General features: G+C 41.5%; 1 protein-coding gene across 1 annotated transcript in view; it reads right to left on the bottom strand.

Moving 5' to 3' along the window:
* Positions 1-13,236, bottom strand: part of atp8a1 (ATPase phospholipid transporting 8A1) — a 417,286-nt gene that overhangs the window by 305,392 nt on the left and 98,658 nt on the right. The window contains exon 4 of the mRNA XM_067988311.1: positions 12,623-12,721. Coding sequence (XP_067844412.1) covers positions 12,623-12,721 — 99 coding nt within the window. The remainder of the gene's footprint in view (positions 1-12,622; positions 12,722-13,236) is intronic.

Below are 13,236 nucleotides of genomic sequence, written 5' to 3'. Positions count from 1 at the left end.
CATGCTCTAGATCCCTCAACTACTAGAAACAGTCTGTTTCTATCTACCTTTAATAATTATAAAAACTATCATATTGGCCCTGTAATTTGAAGGAGGCAGAAAAACTAATAAGTAAAGACTTATTTTTGTTAGCAATGCTCTTTTCTACCCCCCTGCTGTCTTTGTTTCTCTGTATTGCAGAAAAAGTAGAGAATATACATCTCCGCCTAGTATGGAAATGTATGCTTCAAAAGGTAGATGTTTCATCTCTATTTATATCGATTGCTCACAAGGCAGTCGCTAGACAAGGCAAATGATTTGATTGTTTCTTCAAACATACATGCTAGTTAGCTACTGTAAATGCTGTCTCACTCCAGGGAAGATATGATTGATTCACAACTTGCTTACCTGCTTATTGAGATAGAGTCTGGGGCTTCTTCAAAGAAACTTGCTTAAATAAAGGAGGGACTCTTGCTCAAAGGCCTGGGGGTAGGTATATTTATGTGGCAACTCAAGCACCTGTAGTTCTTTTGGATACTGTAGGCTGGATTTCTCTCCTTAGTTGGGACAGGACTTCTGCTTGCTGCCCTAATCCTGACCCAGTTTCCTGAGTTGTGGCTCAATTGCTACAGATGGTAGGCTCGTCAGAGAGAACCCACTGCTGCTGACGTCCAACAGAATTCATTGGCACTGCAGCACCTCAAGGAAGATGTGGCATCAAAGGGGTAGAAGCATCCTGAAGCCTGGAAAAGAAGCTCTTACTGAGCCACACAACCTCTACAGGCAGATAAAGGGTCTCGAGAGGGGTGGGGTGTCCAATATTGGGCCGCCTTCCTCCAAAAGAGACATCACACTTTCCACCCCCACCCCAGGGTTTACTGCCAGCCTGCTCATGGCAGTCCTTGGGGATCACCAGTAGCAGCAGTTGGCAGAGAAAATCGGACTGGTTGCCCGATCCCATCCTTTGCCCCTATGTATATGTGGTGGGGCATTCTTCCCTGCTGGCATGGGGAGATGTAAATCCTGGTTTGCCCATAAAACAGTGAGTACACTTCAAAAGTAATTCATTGGCTGTGAAGCACTTTGGGACACCCTGAGGCCATGAAAGGTGATGTATAAATGCAAATTCTTTCTTCTTTCTTAACCAAATTCATAAAAGGTTCTAATTTTTATTCACATTTGATAAACTGCCATTGGTTATGAGGGGGGTGGAGATGTGACACTCTGCCTCCCTGCCCAATCTTCCTTTAGTTTACTTCATAATAATTTAATGGAAGAAAATCCATCTCTGCTTGTTCAAGTCACTGCTTCTAGGAAAGACTCTTGGATTAATTTTGCAAGTGAAGCTTTTCATCATGGGTGCATAGCAGTGCTCTTCTGTAAACATGGTCTAAGAAGTTTAGAGCTATTATTGTTTTAGAACAGATACTGTCAGTTGTCACGAAGTAGGATTCAAAAGCATGAGGCTTGTGTCCCAGAAGCCAGTTTTCAGCCATTTATCCTCTTCAGAAAAAGGGGAAAGTGTGAGAGCCTTGCTTGTGGAGTTCCCTGATGGTACAGTCTCAACTGATTAGCATGGTCTCCTTCTCGCAGCAGGGTAGACTTGGCAACTAACATTTGTTAAGTCATCAATCTAGATAGAGGGGATTCACCACCCAGCGGTAAACTAATTAAAGAAATCACCAACTATCAAAATTCCATAAAGAAAAAAAATCTTATGACCAGAGGCAAGTTAGATCTCAGATTCATCTGAAATGTTTTGAACAACAAAATTAATCTCAATATTGAATATGAAAACATTGAGCTTTAGAGACAGGATATTAAAAGTTGCTATGACAGTGGGGTTCAAAGTGGTTGATGCAAGATGGCAAGGCAGAGCTTGCTGGAAAGGCCAATAGAAAAAAGGTGTATGGCGGTACAAGAGAATAAGAGACCACGAGAAAGGGTGGCAGAACCCCATAACTGTAACAAGCTGTAGCTGGATTCATCATTCTTAGATATATAGCTTTGTTTATTTTGTTGAATGCCAGCAGCATGAACACAATGAAAAATTATTTTACACTTTTAATTCTCCTTTTCTACTGCCATAACATATAGACAGATAAGACACTTATTTCAGGCCGTAAATTTTCCATGCACAAAAATAAAGCATGATATGCAGGTGAGAAATTCTAAAATAATTAGTACTTTGTGACATTAAAAGCAAAAATCCACAAACCTTCAAGTGCACTCCCATCGGTAAGTCAGATGGGTACCCGAAGGGCCGCGAATTAGCTGGGAAACAAATAAGACAAGTTTCCATGGAGCCTTATTTGGGTTGGAACCTCAGTCTTCCCCTACAGCAGAAGGGATGTGGTCGGAGGGGAAAAGAGGACTCCCAGGCTGGGAACTTCCTCAGAAAGGCTTGCCTGTACACCATGTGAAAGGTGGGGTACCAGTTATTAGAAGGGTGCAACTTGGACTTACCTGGGGGTCCAGGCCTAAATATTTAATTTCACAGCCCTCTTATAAAAGCAAACCCCCAGGGCAATGGTGGATGCAGTCAACCTCCTCATCCCTCCCAAAGCAGTCAGCCTCCACCTAATTTTGCAGCCTCCCCAGATTGACAGGCATTCGAGATGCATTTAGTGATGTGGGCACCCACCATTCCCATGCTAATCAAGGATCCTCCCCCCAAATCCAGAAAGTCTGGTAGTGTCGGCGGCAGAGGATTCCAGCAAGCACATCCCATTCAAATTTGGGGTCAGAGTCTCACATCAATGCTACTTCCAAACACCTACAAATAGCGTTATGTCTTCGTTTTTAAATACTTCCTTTTAGTAAAAATGCTTTGGTTCGTGCTAAGCGAGGGAGCTGGCTATGGAAGAGTTATTAACCCATTGGAGAGCTGAATTTACATTCCGGGCTAAAAAGGATTAAAGGATCAGGCAAGGCCAGCATTTATTGCCCATCCCTAGTTGCCCTCGAGAAGGAAGTGGTTGGCCTTCTTGAATTATTGCAGTCTGAGCAACATTTTTCCAAATCTAAAAAGAAAAACGTTTGTTGTTGAGGAGGAAGCGGTCTTCATTGTGAAGGTATTTGTTCTCTGACACAGATTTCCAAAACAATGAGAAACTCAAATCATGAAAATATACACAATTATATTGAAGTGTGAAATGTTTCACGAAACATCAGCTCCAAAGCACAAGTATTTTAAGACACACAATTGAAGAGGCAGGATAATTTAAAGTACCCTGAGTTAATGAATGTTTGCTGAAGCTAATAGAACTCCCCCACACCACCTGGCTTTGTAAATGTTTCAAGCCAGGTCCTGAATTTTTAAAAAAATACAAATTTTAAACTCACAGAACTGGAAAATGGAAAGTATGGTCTTTTTGAAGAGGGATTTGTATAGAGATCGCCATAGCTCCTCTATCATATGTTACAAAAACTTTGGGGGCATGGTAATTTTAACCCATCCCACATGACAGGAATGGGGCATGGGGTGGTGGGGGGTCTTTGAAGTGGAGTATTCAGCCTTTTCACCCGGTTCCCACCCGAATCCTGCAGATAGGTCCCATTGTACTTCAATGGGACTCCAATCGCATTTTAACCTGGGCTTGAGTGGGGAGGCCGATGCGGCTTTCTCGTCATGTGACAGCAGGATGAAGAGGCCTTCCACCTGGCTCCATAAGGAAAGTTCCGACCTCCGCTATCCCAGATTCCCCTGGTTCCCTCCCGAAACCACCGGAAGGCAGCCTCCAGCCTCCACCAGCCAACTGCCGCTTTTCACCCATTTCGTGCTGTCCAGCAGCATGCAGATGAGGCCCAAGAGTTAAAATACTTGGGCCTCAAACTTAGGCCTGCGAGTAACATTTTGCTCCAAAACCCACTGGGGGTTAAAATCAAGTCCTTAGCCACAGCTCTCTAATTTTCCCTCCTTTCCATTTCACTGATTGCGATTGCATGTGTCATTTTGCAGGCAGGTGCATATAAATTAGTGCATGATGATGTGATAGAAAAATTGGAAAATGCTATCTATTTCACACTTTTTCCCTTACCTACCCATATGACCCAGCCTTTAAGGATTGCTAAGCACTCCATACAAAATTCACTTTCAAGAGATCAGTGGTGAGGCTGTAACATTATCAGGCCACAGCTGAAGTTTTCTTGTTTGTTTTCCCTGTTGCCAGTGTGTCTCTGAAGACTCTTGAGGCTATTGCGGTGGTGGTGCTCATTTCCACTCCTGCCACAATAGCTTTCCTAGTAAGAATTTCTCTATTTTTCTCTGGCTTTTTTTGGAGGAGCAAGAGAGGAATGCCAGGCAGGTCAATATGCACCCGGTGACTGGCACACCTGCCAGTATCCCACACCAGAACGTAGCTTTTATCTGAGCTTGTGGAGGCTTCAATTCACAGGGATGCCATCACAGTTATGCCACATGCTGCAAACTGACCTACAGCCAAACTCCACCAAAAGGTACAGCACTGCCAGTGGCCCTTAAAGTCATGAACCCACCTGGAGACTTGCTTATCAAAGTCAAATATTGGTAGGACCACAAAGTATTTTAAAATGAAGATGTTGTGATAGCTGCCAGGCAAAAAAGCATTTACTTGCACTGAACGAGGTAGTGAGAAAAATCAAGACTCTCCTCTGCAGGTTCCCAGGTTACCAGCTGAACACAGATATAATAAACGGTGTGGCTCCACTATAGTAATCACCAAGCACATCACTGGCATGATGAACAATGCTTCAGGTGCCTGGATCGATGGGGAGGCTTCCTGCAATACAGCCAAATGAGATTTTCTAGGACTGTTGCTGTCTGCTGCATAATTTTACCATGCAAAGGGGCATTGTCTTGCAGGTCACAAAGAAGGATGGCCCTCAGGACCAAGAGGAGTTACGCAACATTAAGAGCAAGCAGAATCCTTTATCAATAGTGAGAGAAATCTTTGCAGCTCTTACACCGGAGACCTTCTCCTAACTTTAAAAAGCACTCAATGCATTAACAGTTCTGTCTATATTTTCCCAATGTACTCTGTGCATATGCCTTCAGCCACAGTGCCTTCCCTTTTCAATGTAACTCACAGATCTGCGGTTCGTTCTACCTAACGCAACCTCTTCAAGAGACTCCATCTAGCGAGATGAGGCATGGCTCTAAACCAACTAAATGGTGTATTTTTCATAAAATACATAAATGAACACCACACAGTTTTCAGTGATACATCATCCTCCTACCACTCATTCCATAGAAAATAAAAAAAATACAACCTTGCTGGCATTCTAGGCGAAAACGTACTTTCACACCAGCCGTTTCTAAGCTAACTGGCTGTGCATTCTCTGATGCAGGCTATACGTGCTTTTATGCCAATTGGGAGTTTGTCTCCAATGCAAGAGAAAGATACACAACATGATCTGACCGCTTTCTTAACCCTGTTGGTAGATTAGCCCACCCAGCTGTCGATCAACATTGCCACTCAATGAAATACCTCCCCTTTAATGTAGAAGCATGTGGCACTTGCGCGTGTTAAGTTAAGCCTTTGCAATGAATAAAAACCATTCTTGGCTATTTAAGTGTTGTAAACAATTCATTCCATTACAATGGCAAGAAAGCTACAGTAACATACAAAAGTTAATAGTCCTAGGACTGTCCAGTTCACTTTGGATAACTCATTAGCAATTTAATGTTAAAATAAAAATATCCTGCATTTTCCTGGGAATTAACTCCTTGTAAACAGATCTAACGTTATAGCAATATAACATTTTTAAAAAATCCCTTGAAGGCCATAGAAGTAAAAATCCCAAAATCCTACAGTTCTCTTGACCCTAATCTGGTATTTCACCTGGGTAATTATGGATGGTGAAGAAATATAAATAAAATGGCTCTAGGCTACAGGGCAACACAAAAGATGGTTTTGTGGGTTGCTCGTGATTAACTCATCGAAACCAGCAGCATAATGTGCAACAGCAGTAAGAAATTGTGATCGCCGATCGCCATTCTAAATCAAGGATGTCTGGGCATTACAGGCACTGCAGAAAAGGCCAAAGGGATATTTAGCATAAGGCATCTGAGCAATGAGGAGAGGATCAACAGCTTGAAATTGTTTTCTGTGGGGAAAAGGCTGAATCGAAAAAAATTGAATCGCAATAATATGTTAACCTGATGGCCTACATCCCAGGGTTTTAAAAGAGGTGGCTGTGGAGATAGTGGATGCATTGGTTGTGATCTTACAGAATTCCCTAGATTCTAGAATGGTCCCAAGGGATTGGAAGGCAGCAAATGTAACCCTGCTATTCAAGAAAGGAGGGAGAAAGGAGGGAGAAAACAGGGAACTACAGGCCAGTTAGCCTGACATCAGTAGTAGGGAAAATGCTAGAATCTATTATTAAGGATATAGTAACAGGGCACTTAGAAAATCATAATATGATTAGGCAAAGTCAACACAGTTTTATGAAAGGGAAATAGTGTTTGACAAATCTATGAGTTTTTTTGAGGGTGTAAGTAGCAGGATAAATAAAGGGGAAACCAGTGGATGGAGTATATTTGGATTTTCAAAAGGCATTCAGTAAAGGTGCCACACATAAGGTTGTTACACAAGATTAGGGCTCATGGGACTCATGGGATTGAGGATTAGTTAACAGACAGAAAAGAGAGTAGGAATAAACGGGTCAGTTTTGGGTTGGCAGGTTGTAACTAGTCGGGTGCCACATGGATCAGTGCTTGGGCCTCAAATGTTCACAATATATATCAATGACTTAGATGAAGAGACGGAGTGTAATGTATCCAAGTTTGCTGATGATACAAAGCTAGGTAGAGAAGTAAGCTGTGAAGAGGACACAAAGAGGCAGCAAAGGGATAAAGACAGGTTAAGTGAGTGGGCGAGGAAGTGGCAGATGGAGTATAATGTGGGGAAATGTGTAAACACTGGTAGGAAGAATAGAAAAGCAGATTTTTTTTAAAAAAAGGTGAGAGACTAAGAAATGTTGGTAGTGGGATTTGGGTGTCCTTGTACATGAATCACAGAAAGTTAACATGTAGGTACAGCAAGCAATTAGGAAGGCAAATGGTATGTTAGCCTTTATTGCAAGGAGGTTGGAGAATAAGAGTAAGGAGGTCTTGCTGCAGTTATATAGGTCTCTGCTGAGACCACATCTGGAGTACTGTGTACAGTTTTGGTCTCCTTACCGAAGGAAGGATATACTTGTCTTAGAGGTGGTGCAAAGAAAGCTCATTAGATTGATCCCTGGGATGAGAGGGTTGTCCTATGAGGGGAGATGAAGTAGAATGGACCTATATTCTCTGGAGTTTAGAAGAATGAGAGGTGATCTCATTGAAATGTATAAAATTCTTAGAGGGCTTGACAGGGTAGACCTGAGAGGCTATTTCCCCTGGCTGGAGTGTCTAGAACTAGGGGTCATGGTCTCAAGATAAGGGATCGGCCATTTAGGACTGAGATGAGGAAAACTTTCTCCACTCAGAGGGTTGTGACTCTTTGGAATTCTCTACCTTAGACAGCTGTGGATACTCAGTTGTTGAGGATATTCAAGACTGAGATCGATGGCTATTTGGACACTATGGGAATCAAGGGACATAGGGATAGGGCGGGAAAGTGGAGATGAGGTAGAAGATTAACCATGATCTTATTGAATGGTGGAGCAGACTCGAGGGGCCATATGGCCTACACCTGCTCCTACTTCTTATGTTCTTAGATCTGCCCAGTCTACTAACCTGCCTCAGTTCGCTTGAAGTCACCTACAGTCCTCCTCACAGTTAACTACACTTCCTATTTTGTGTCTGGAAATTTTGATATTGTACCCTATATACCAAAGTCTCAATCAGGACAGCAATGGTACTAACACTGATCCCTAAAGGATACCACCACAATCTATTTCTTCCCAGTTTGAAAAATATCCATTAGCCACTATTCCAGTTTTCTGTCTTTTAACCAACTTCTCATCAATGCTGCCACACTCCCTTTAATACCATGTGCCATAATTTCATCAATAAGGCTCCCATGCAGCATCTTATCAAATACCTTTTGAAAATTCATTGACACAACATTCACTGCATTTCTTTTACTAATCCACTTCGTTATTCCTCAAAGAACTCTTAACTTTGTTGGACACAACTACCGTTGACAATTCCACGCTGGTTGTCCTTAATTAACCCATGTCTTTCTTGGTTAGCATTAATTTTATCTTGTCTCAGAGAAGGCTTACTCAGCCTCTCTTCCACTCAAAATCTTGATGGATTTTTAAAATGGACTTTATTTAATGGTTAGTTTCTTCCTTGGAGCACTTAATTTCCTAACTTTGTCAGTGAGATATGTATTTATAGAGCAATCACAAGCTGTCTTTACCAAGTTGTTCTTAAAAATAAACACGACAACCCTATAAGTATGAATTTTTTTTTAAAAACACAAAAAATAAAATGACGTGGCATATATACAAGGGAAAATTCACAGTAATTATCCCTAGGTCTGACCTTCTCTCTTCAGAATGTGTGTATTTTCAACCATATTATACTTACTTTTAAACACTGATGATAAAAGTAATTGAAATGCAACCCCACCTACAACAAGCATTTGGGAGAAAACACAGTTAATGTACAGGAAGCACCAGGCAGCCTGGAGTCATTTCCTGGAAACCTACTCTACCCAGACATCCCCAACCACACCTCCAGACTGCTCTACACGAAGGGAAGAATAGATCAACTTGGAACACGGCCACAAACAACTAAGGATTCGCTTCAATCTGACTGGGATATGAAAGCCTCATGTAGGGCAACAACCCAAGTCTGCAAGGTGCACAGGTAGGACTTTTGAAATCTCCCTAACTCAGCTGAACCCAAGCAACACCATGAAATTAGCCTGGCCTCTCCAGCATATAGTTCCGATCATGCACTTAAATGTACTAATGGCCTCAATGTGTCAATGCATTCTCCTATAAAGGTGCGGACTTGATGGGCCGAATGGCCTCCTTCGTGCTGTAAGCTATGATTCTATGTACACCGCAACAAAAATGTACAGCAACCTCACAATATGTATGTGAATAAAAAACTGCAAGTACAAAAAAGTAATTGAAATACATGAAGCTGGAGAATTACTGTATACGAAAGATAACTTTACAGCAAACAATTAAACTGCAGACAATAAATATTCAATAATTCCCAGAGTTTACAAACATGCACATTTATGGTAATTACCATGTATACTATTAGCTTCAATTAATACTGGATGGTATTAAACAATTTAGACCTCTTCCTCTTAGGGAGAAGCCACTCAAACATACTAGTGAGGTTTGTGTGTTAATGGCAGATTAAACCTTCAATATTTAATCTACTGTATCCAGGGAAAAGTCGTACCAATTTACAGTATTCAGACGCTGTGTGGAATTAAGATGTGGAAGATATGAATGATGTAATAAACCCACAGCACAAGAGGCCCAAGTCAGATTTCAGCATATTCAGCTATTAATGCATATTCTTCTATTAAAAATAATTGTAGATCAGCAGATAACTCTGTCAGATCTTAGAGCTAACCCAAAATTATTAACTGGAACTTCCATTTTCCTGTATTCCGAATGGAAGATCAACTAGCCCCATTGTTGAAATCTCATCACACTTGTACCAACTGCTACATTCAGGGTGCAGTTACACTGTCACTTTTGCATCATGAATCCCTCAGCAGGCCATGTCACACCAGTGAGAGATTGTACCAGGTGCAGTATTACTGTATGCTGATGCAAAGCAATATTTTACAAGTGCCTACGTTGTCTAAAAAGATTCTTTTGGCATTTGTAAACTTGTTTTTCAACATTTTTGATGTTTCGAACAAGCAGAAGCTTCCGCCTGTGCACCCCGAACATTAAAAATTAGCTGCCAAGTGCAGCTCCGTATATGTATCCAAGCAATATCTGATGGTGTTTCTGCTTTTTACAGCAAGTTGATGGAGCAGACCTGCATACTGCCCTGTAATAGATTGTCATTATTGGGACAATTCGTTTAACCACCAACCAGTGAGAACTGCAGCAATGTATAGCTACCAGCATTATTCCAGACTGCCAGTTGCCTATCCCAATCCACAGATACTGGTCTGAGCCTGGTAATGTCAGACAGCTAACTCAAAATTTTCCTGCATTCCTACCGAGGAGCTATTTTGAAAATAAATGTAATGAAATGTTTCTTGGTGATATTCCTTGTGGGTTTTGGTCATCAGATTCAGTTCTAAGCTTCCATACTAAAACTGCTCAACTGCCAAGAGAGAGAAATGTTCCAGAAATATTGTTGTGGGAAATAACAAATAAATTTGTGTATAGAGAGTCATCTATACATGATTAATGTTCTTAAATCAAGCAGTTCTCATTTGCACACTGATAATTACACTGTCATATTCTTTTTTTAAAAAAACTGTACCAGCAGATTGTATCCTCTAATTCCAGAAAGTGAATTCCTCAACTAAAGTTTATCTGTTTCCTGGCAGCAAACCAGCTTACTTCAAAAAGCACGATATTTGGGCCTGCGCACGAATGGTAAGGCCCTAGGTACCCCCGATATTAGGCCTCGGGTCTCTTTTCACAGAGTTGGCGAGCTGCCAACGAATCGGGCCTCGGGCCAGGGTGGAGGTCCGTGGCTGGCGGGTGATCAGGCCAGTAGCGGCAGTCGGTGGGGTAGCGACCAGTGTCTTTTAATTTGGGGTCAGGAGGAGTATTCCTGCTTCTCCTGTCTTCACATTCAGGTAAGTATGGAGGCCTTCCTGCCAGTTAGCACCAGATTGATAGTTTAGCACGTGGTGAGTGAAACACTAGGGCATTCGAAAATCGCAAACGGGTCCTGCATGATAATAAATTATTCTACACTTTAAATGTTGCACTTCCAACGTCAACGCGTCCACCTTATCCAATATAGCGGGCGGCGCACTTCCATCCGGAAATGTGTACGTGCTTCCTGCCTGCCACATTGAGATCTTAATAGGCCGCTTAGCGCGTGGCCTAATTTTTAGGCCATGGTTTCCTCTCCGGTGGTGCACCGATTAACATATTCCTGAAAAATTCAGGTGTGCTATTTTAAAAGACTCATTTAAAACAGAATAATGCACAACAAACTAGAGTCTGATGATAGGGGGGCAGTTGCTGTGAAATATGGTTGGAGAAGATCAGTTAGGCTAAGGTGAGACCATGATCCAATTTTAAAATCAGGACAAGGATGATGTTGTTGATATGCTTGGAGAAAGTAAGCCAGTGGAGCTTGGTGAGGACAGAAATGCTGGTAGTTCAAGACTTTGTACAGGGGTTGATTCAGGCTGAAGAGTTCTGGATTATCTGAAGGTTTTGAAAAATGAAGGGAAAAAGTTGGACAGGAGAGCATTCAAGAAATCAATTCCAGAGGAAATGAAGGCACAAATGAGCAATGATCCTGAGTTGGAAGAATGCAGTCTTGGTCACTGACAGGTTGTGATGCAGGTAGGTCAGCTCAGGGTGGACAAGAACCCAAAGGTTGTGCACCGCCTGGTTCAACCAGAGGAGCACAGCAGGTGAAAAAAAGGGTAGATATTTCCTCAATAACTTAAAAACTTCAAATCTTACCTCGATCAAGTTTGAAGGTTATGTTGAAGATCACCTAACCTTAAGGTTGAGTATATTGCAGTTTATGTAAAAAAAAAGTCTTCAAATTTTTGCTAATTTATTGAATTTATATTTTCATGTCAGATCCCACACTGATCCTACATTATTCAAATTGTGGGCTTTAGCTATGGAGTGGTATGGAATTCATATGCAAATGTTATGGACCATGGGGAAAGCTTCATGGTGACCTACTATTGGACAAGAGTCAGCATAGTTCCCACTTTAGAAACAAAATTTGAAAGATACCATCTTGGGCGAGACCTTACTAAAGCATCTTGCTTAAAATGTTAACATGTCTGTCTCAATTGTCCACAGCTGCTGGCTGACATATTGCGAATTCCCATCATTTTCTGCTTTTATTTCAGATTTCCAGTGTTTGAAGAGATAAAAAGAACAATCACAGAGGTTCATGGTTGAAGAAAGGATTCAAATATCTTTCACCATAAAAAGATGTTACCCCTAACATTTCAACCAACTGGTGCTTGAGGATATCATACTCTATCTACACTTTGTATGTTCTGATATATGCCACTGTGCCTCCAGCTGAATGATAGCTAGTAAGAGAAGAAGCCTATCACCAGATTGCAGCAGGTGAAGTTGACTTCCCAAATTCCTAAATGGTTGTATATATTCAAACATAAATAACTTAATAGGCCAGGGATGTTTGCTGTCGTGACTGGTTCTATTCCCCACTGCTGTACGGCAGACATATTTGATGCAGTCATTGGACCTATGCTAGAGATACTTGATATGGTCACTGGTTTTACTCCCCAGCACCTTTATACACTTTGAAGAGCATAAAACATAGTCCATAGTATATAGCAAATCTCAACAAATTTATTCCCAAAAAGGGCATACGTCAATTCAACAAGCAAGAATCATACTAACCTGCTATCCTGGGTTATTGCTATTTAAAATTCAAAATGTATGTTTTTTTTTTAAATATGAATTTGCTCTAACTAACCACCACCTTGCCTGAGTAAGTTCCAAACACACACAGAAAAACAATTACTTTAATAACATTTAACGATTGATCACTTACAATATCTTCTATGATTTCTTTTACTGCAGCCACAAGAAGAATGAACAACAGCGGGACCAACGTTGTGTAACGACCAGTAGGAGAAACATCAGGAATTTGCTGGACAAAAGAGGAAAATAGGATACAAATATACTGATTACCTTTCTGCTGAATATTCCAATTATACAATCTGTATACAAAATGTTGCAAAACACTAGGGATGAACATTTAGCTCAACTTACATTCAGTGATTAGCTTGAGAAGATTGAAATCGGGTGCAGTGGAGAGGTCATGATGAGGTAGAGCTGGGTGTCGTCAGTGCACACGTGGCATCTGAGGTCGTGTTTTCGGATGATGTCACTGAGGGGCAGTATGTAGATAAGAAATAAGGAGGGGGCCAAGGATAGATCCTTGGGGGTCTCCAGAGGTGTGGGAGTGAGAAGAGAAGCCATTGCTAGAGATACTCCAGTTACGACTGGAGTGATAAAGATGGAACCATGCGAGGGCAATCGCACTCAGCTGGACAATGAAGGAGAAGCTTTGGAGGAGGATGGTATAGTCAACTGTGCAAAGGCTGCAGAGAGGTCAAGAAGGACGAGGAGGGATATTGCACCACGGTTGTCACCATCACATGG

This window comes from Heptranchias perlo, chromosome 1 (assembly GCF_035084215.1).
Source record: "Heptranchias perlo isolate sHepPer1 chromosome 1, sHepPer1.hap1, whole genome shotgun sequence".
Taxonomy (NCBI): domain Eukaryota; kingdom Metazoa; phylum Chordata; class Chondrichthyes; order Hexanchiformes; family Hexanchidae; genus Heptranchias; species Heptranchias perlo.
The sequence above is the reverse complement of the archived record's forward strand: the minus strand, read 5'-3'. Positions and strand labels throughout refer to the sequence as shown.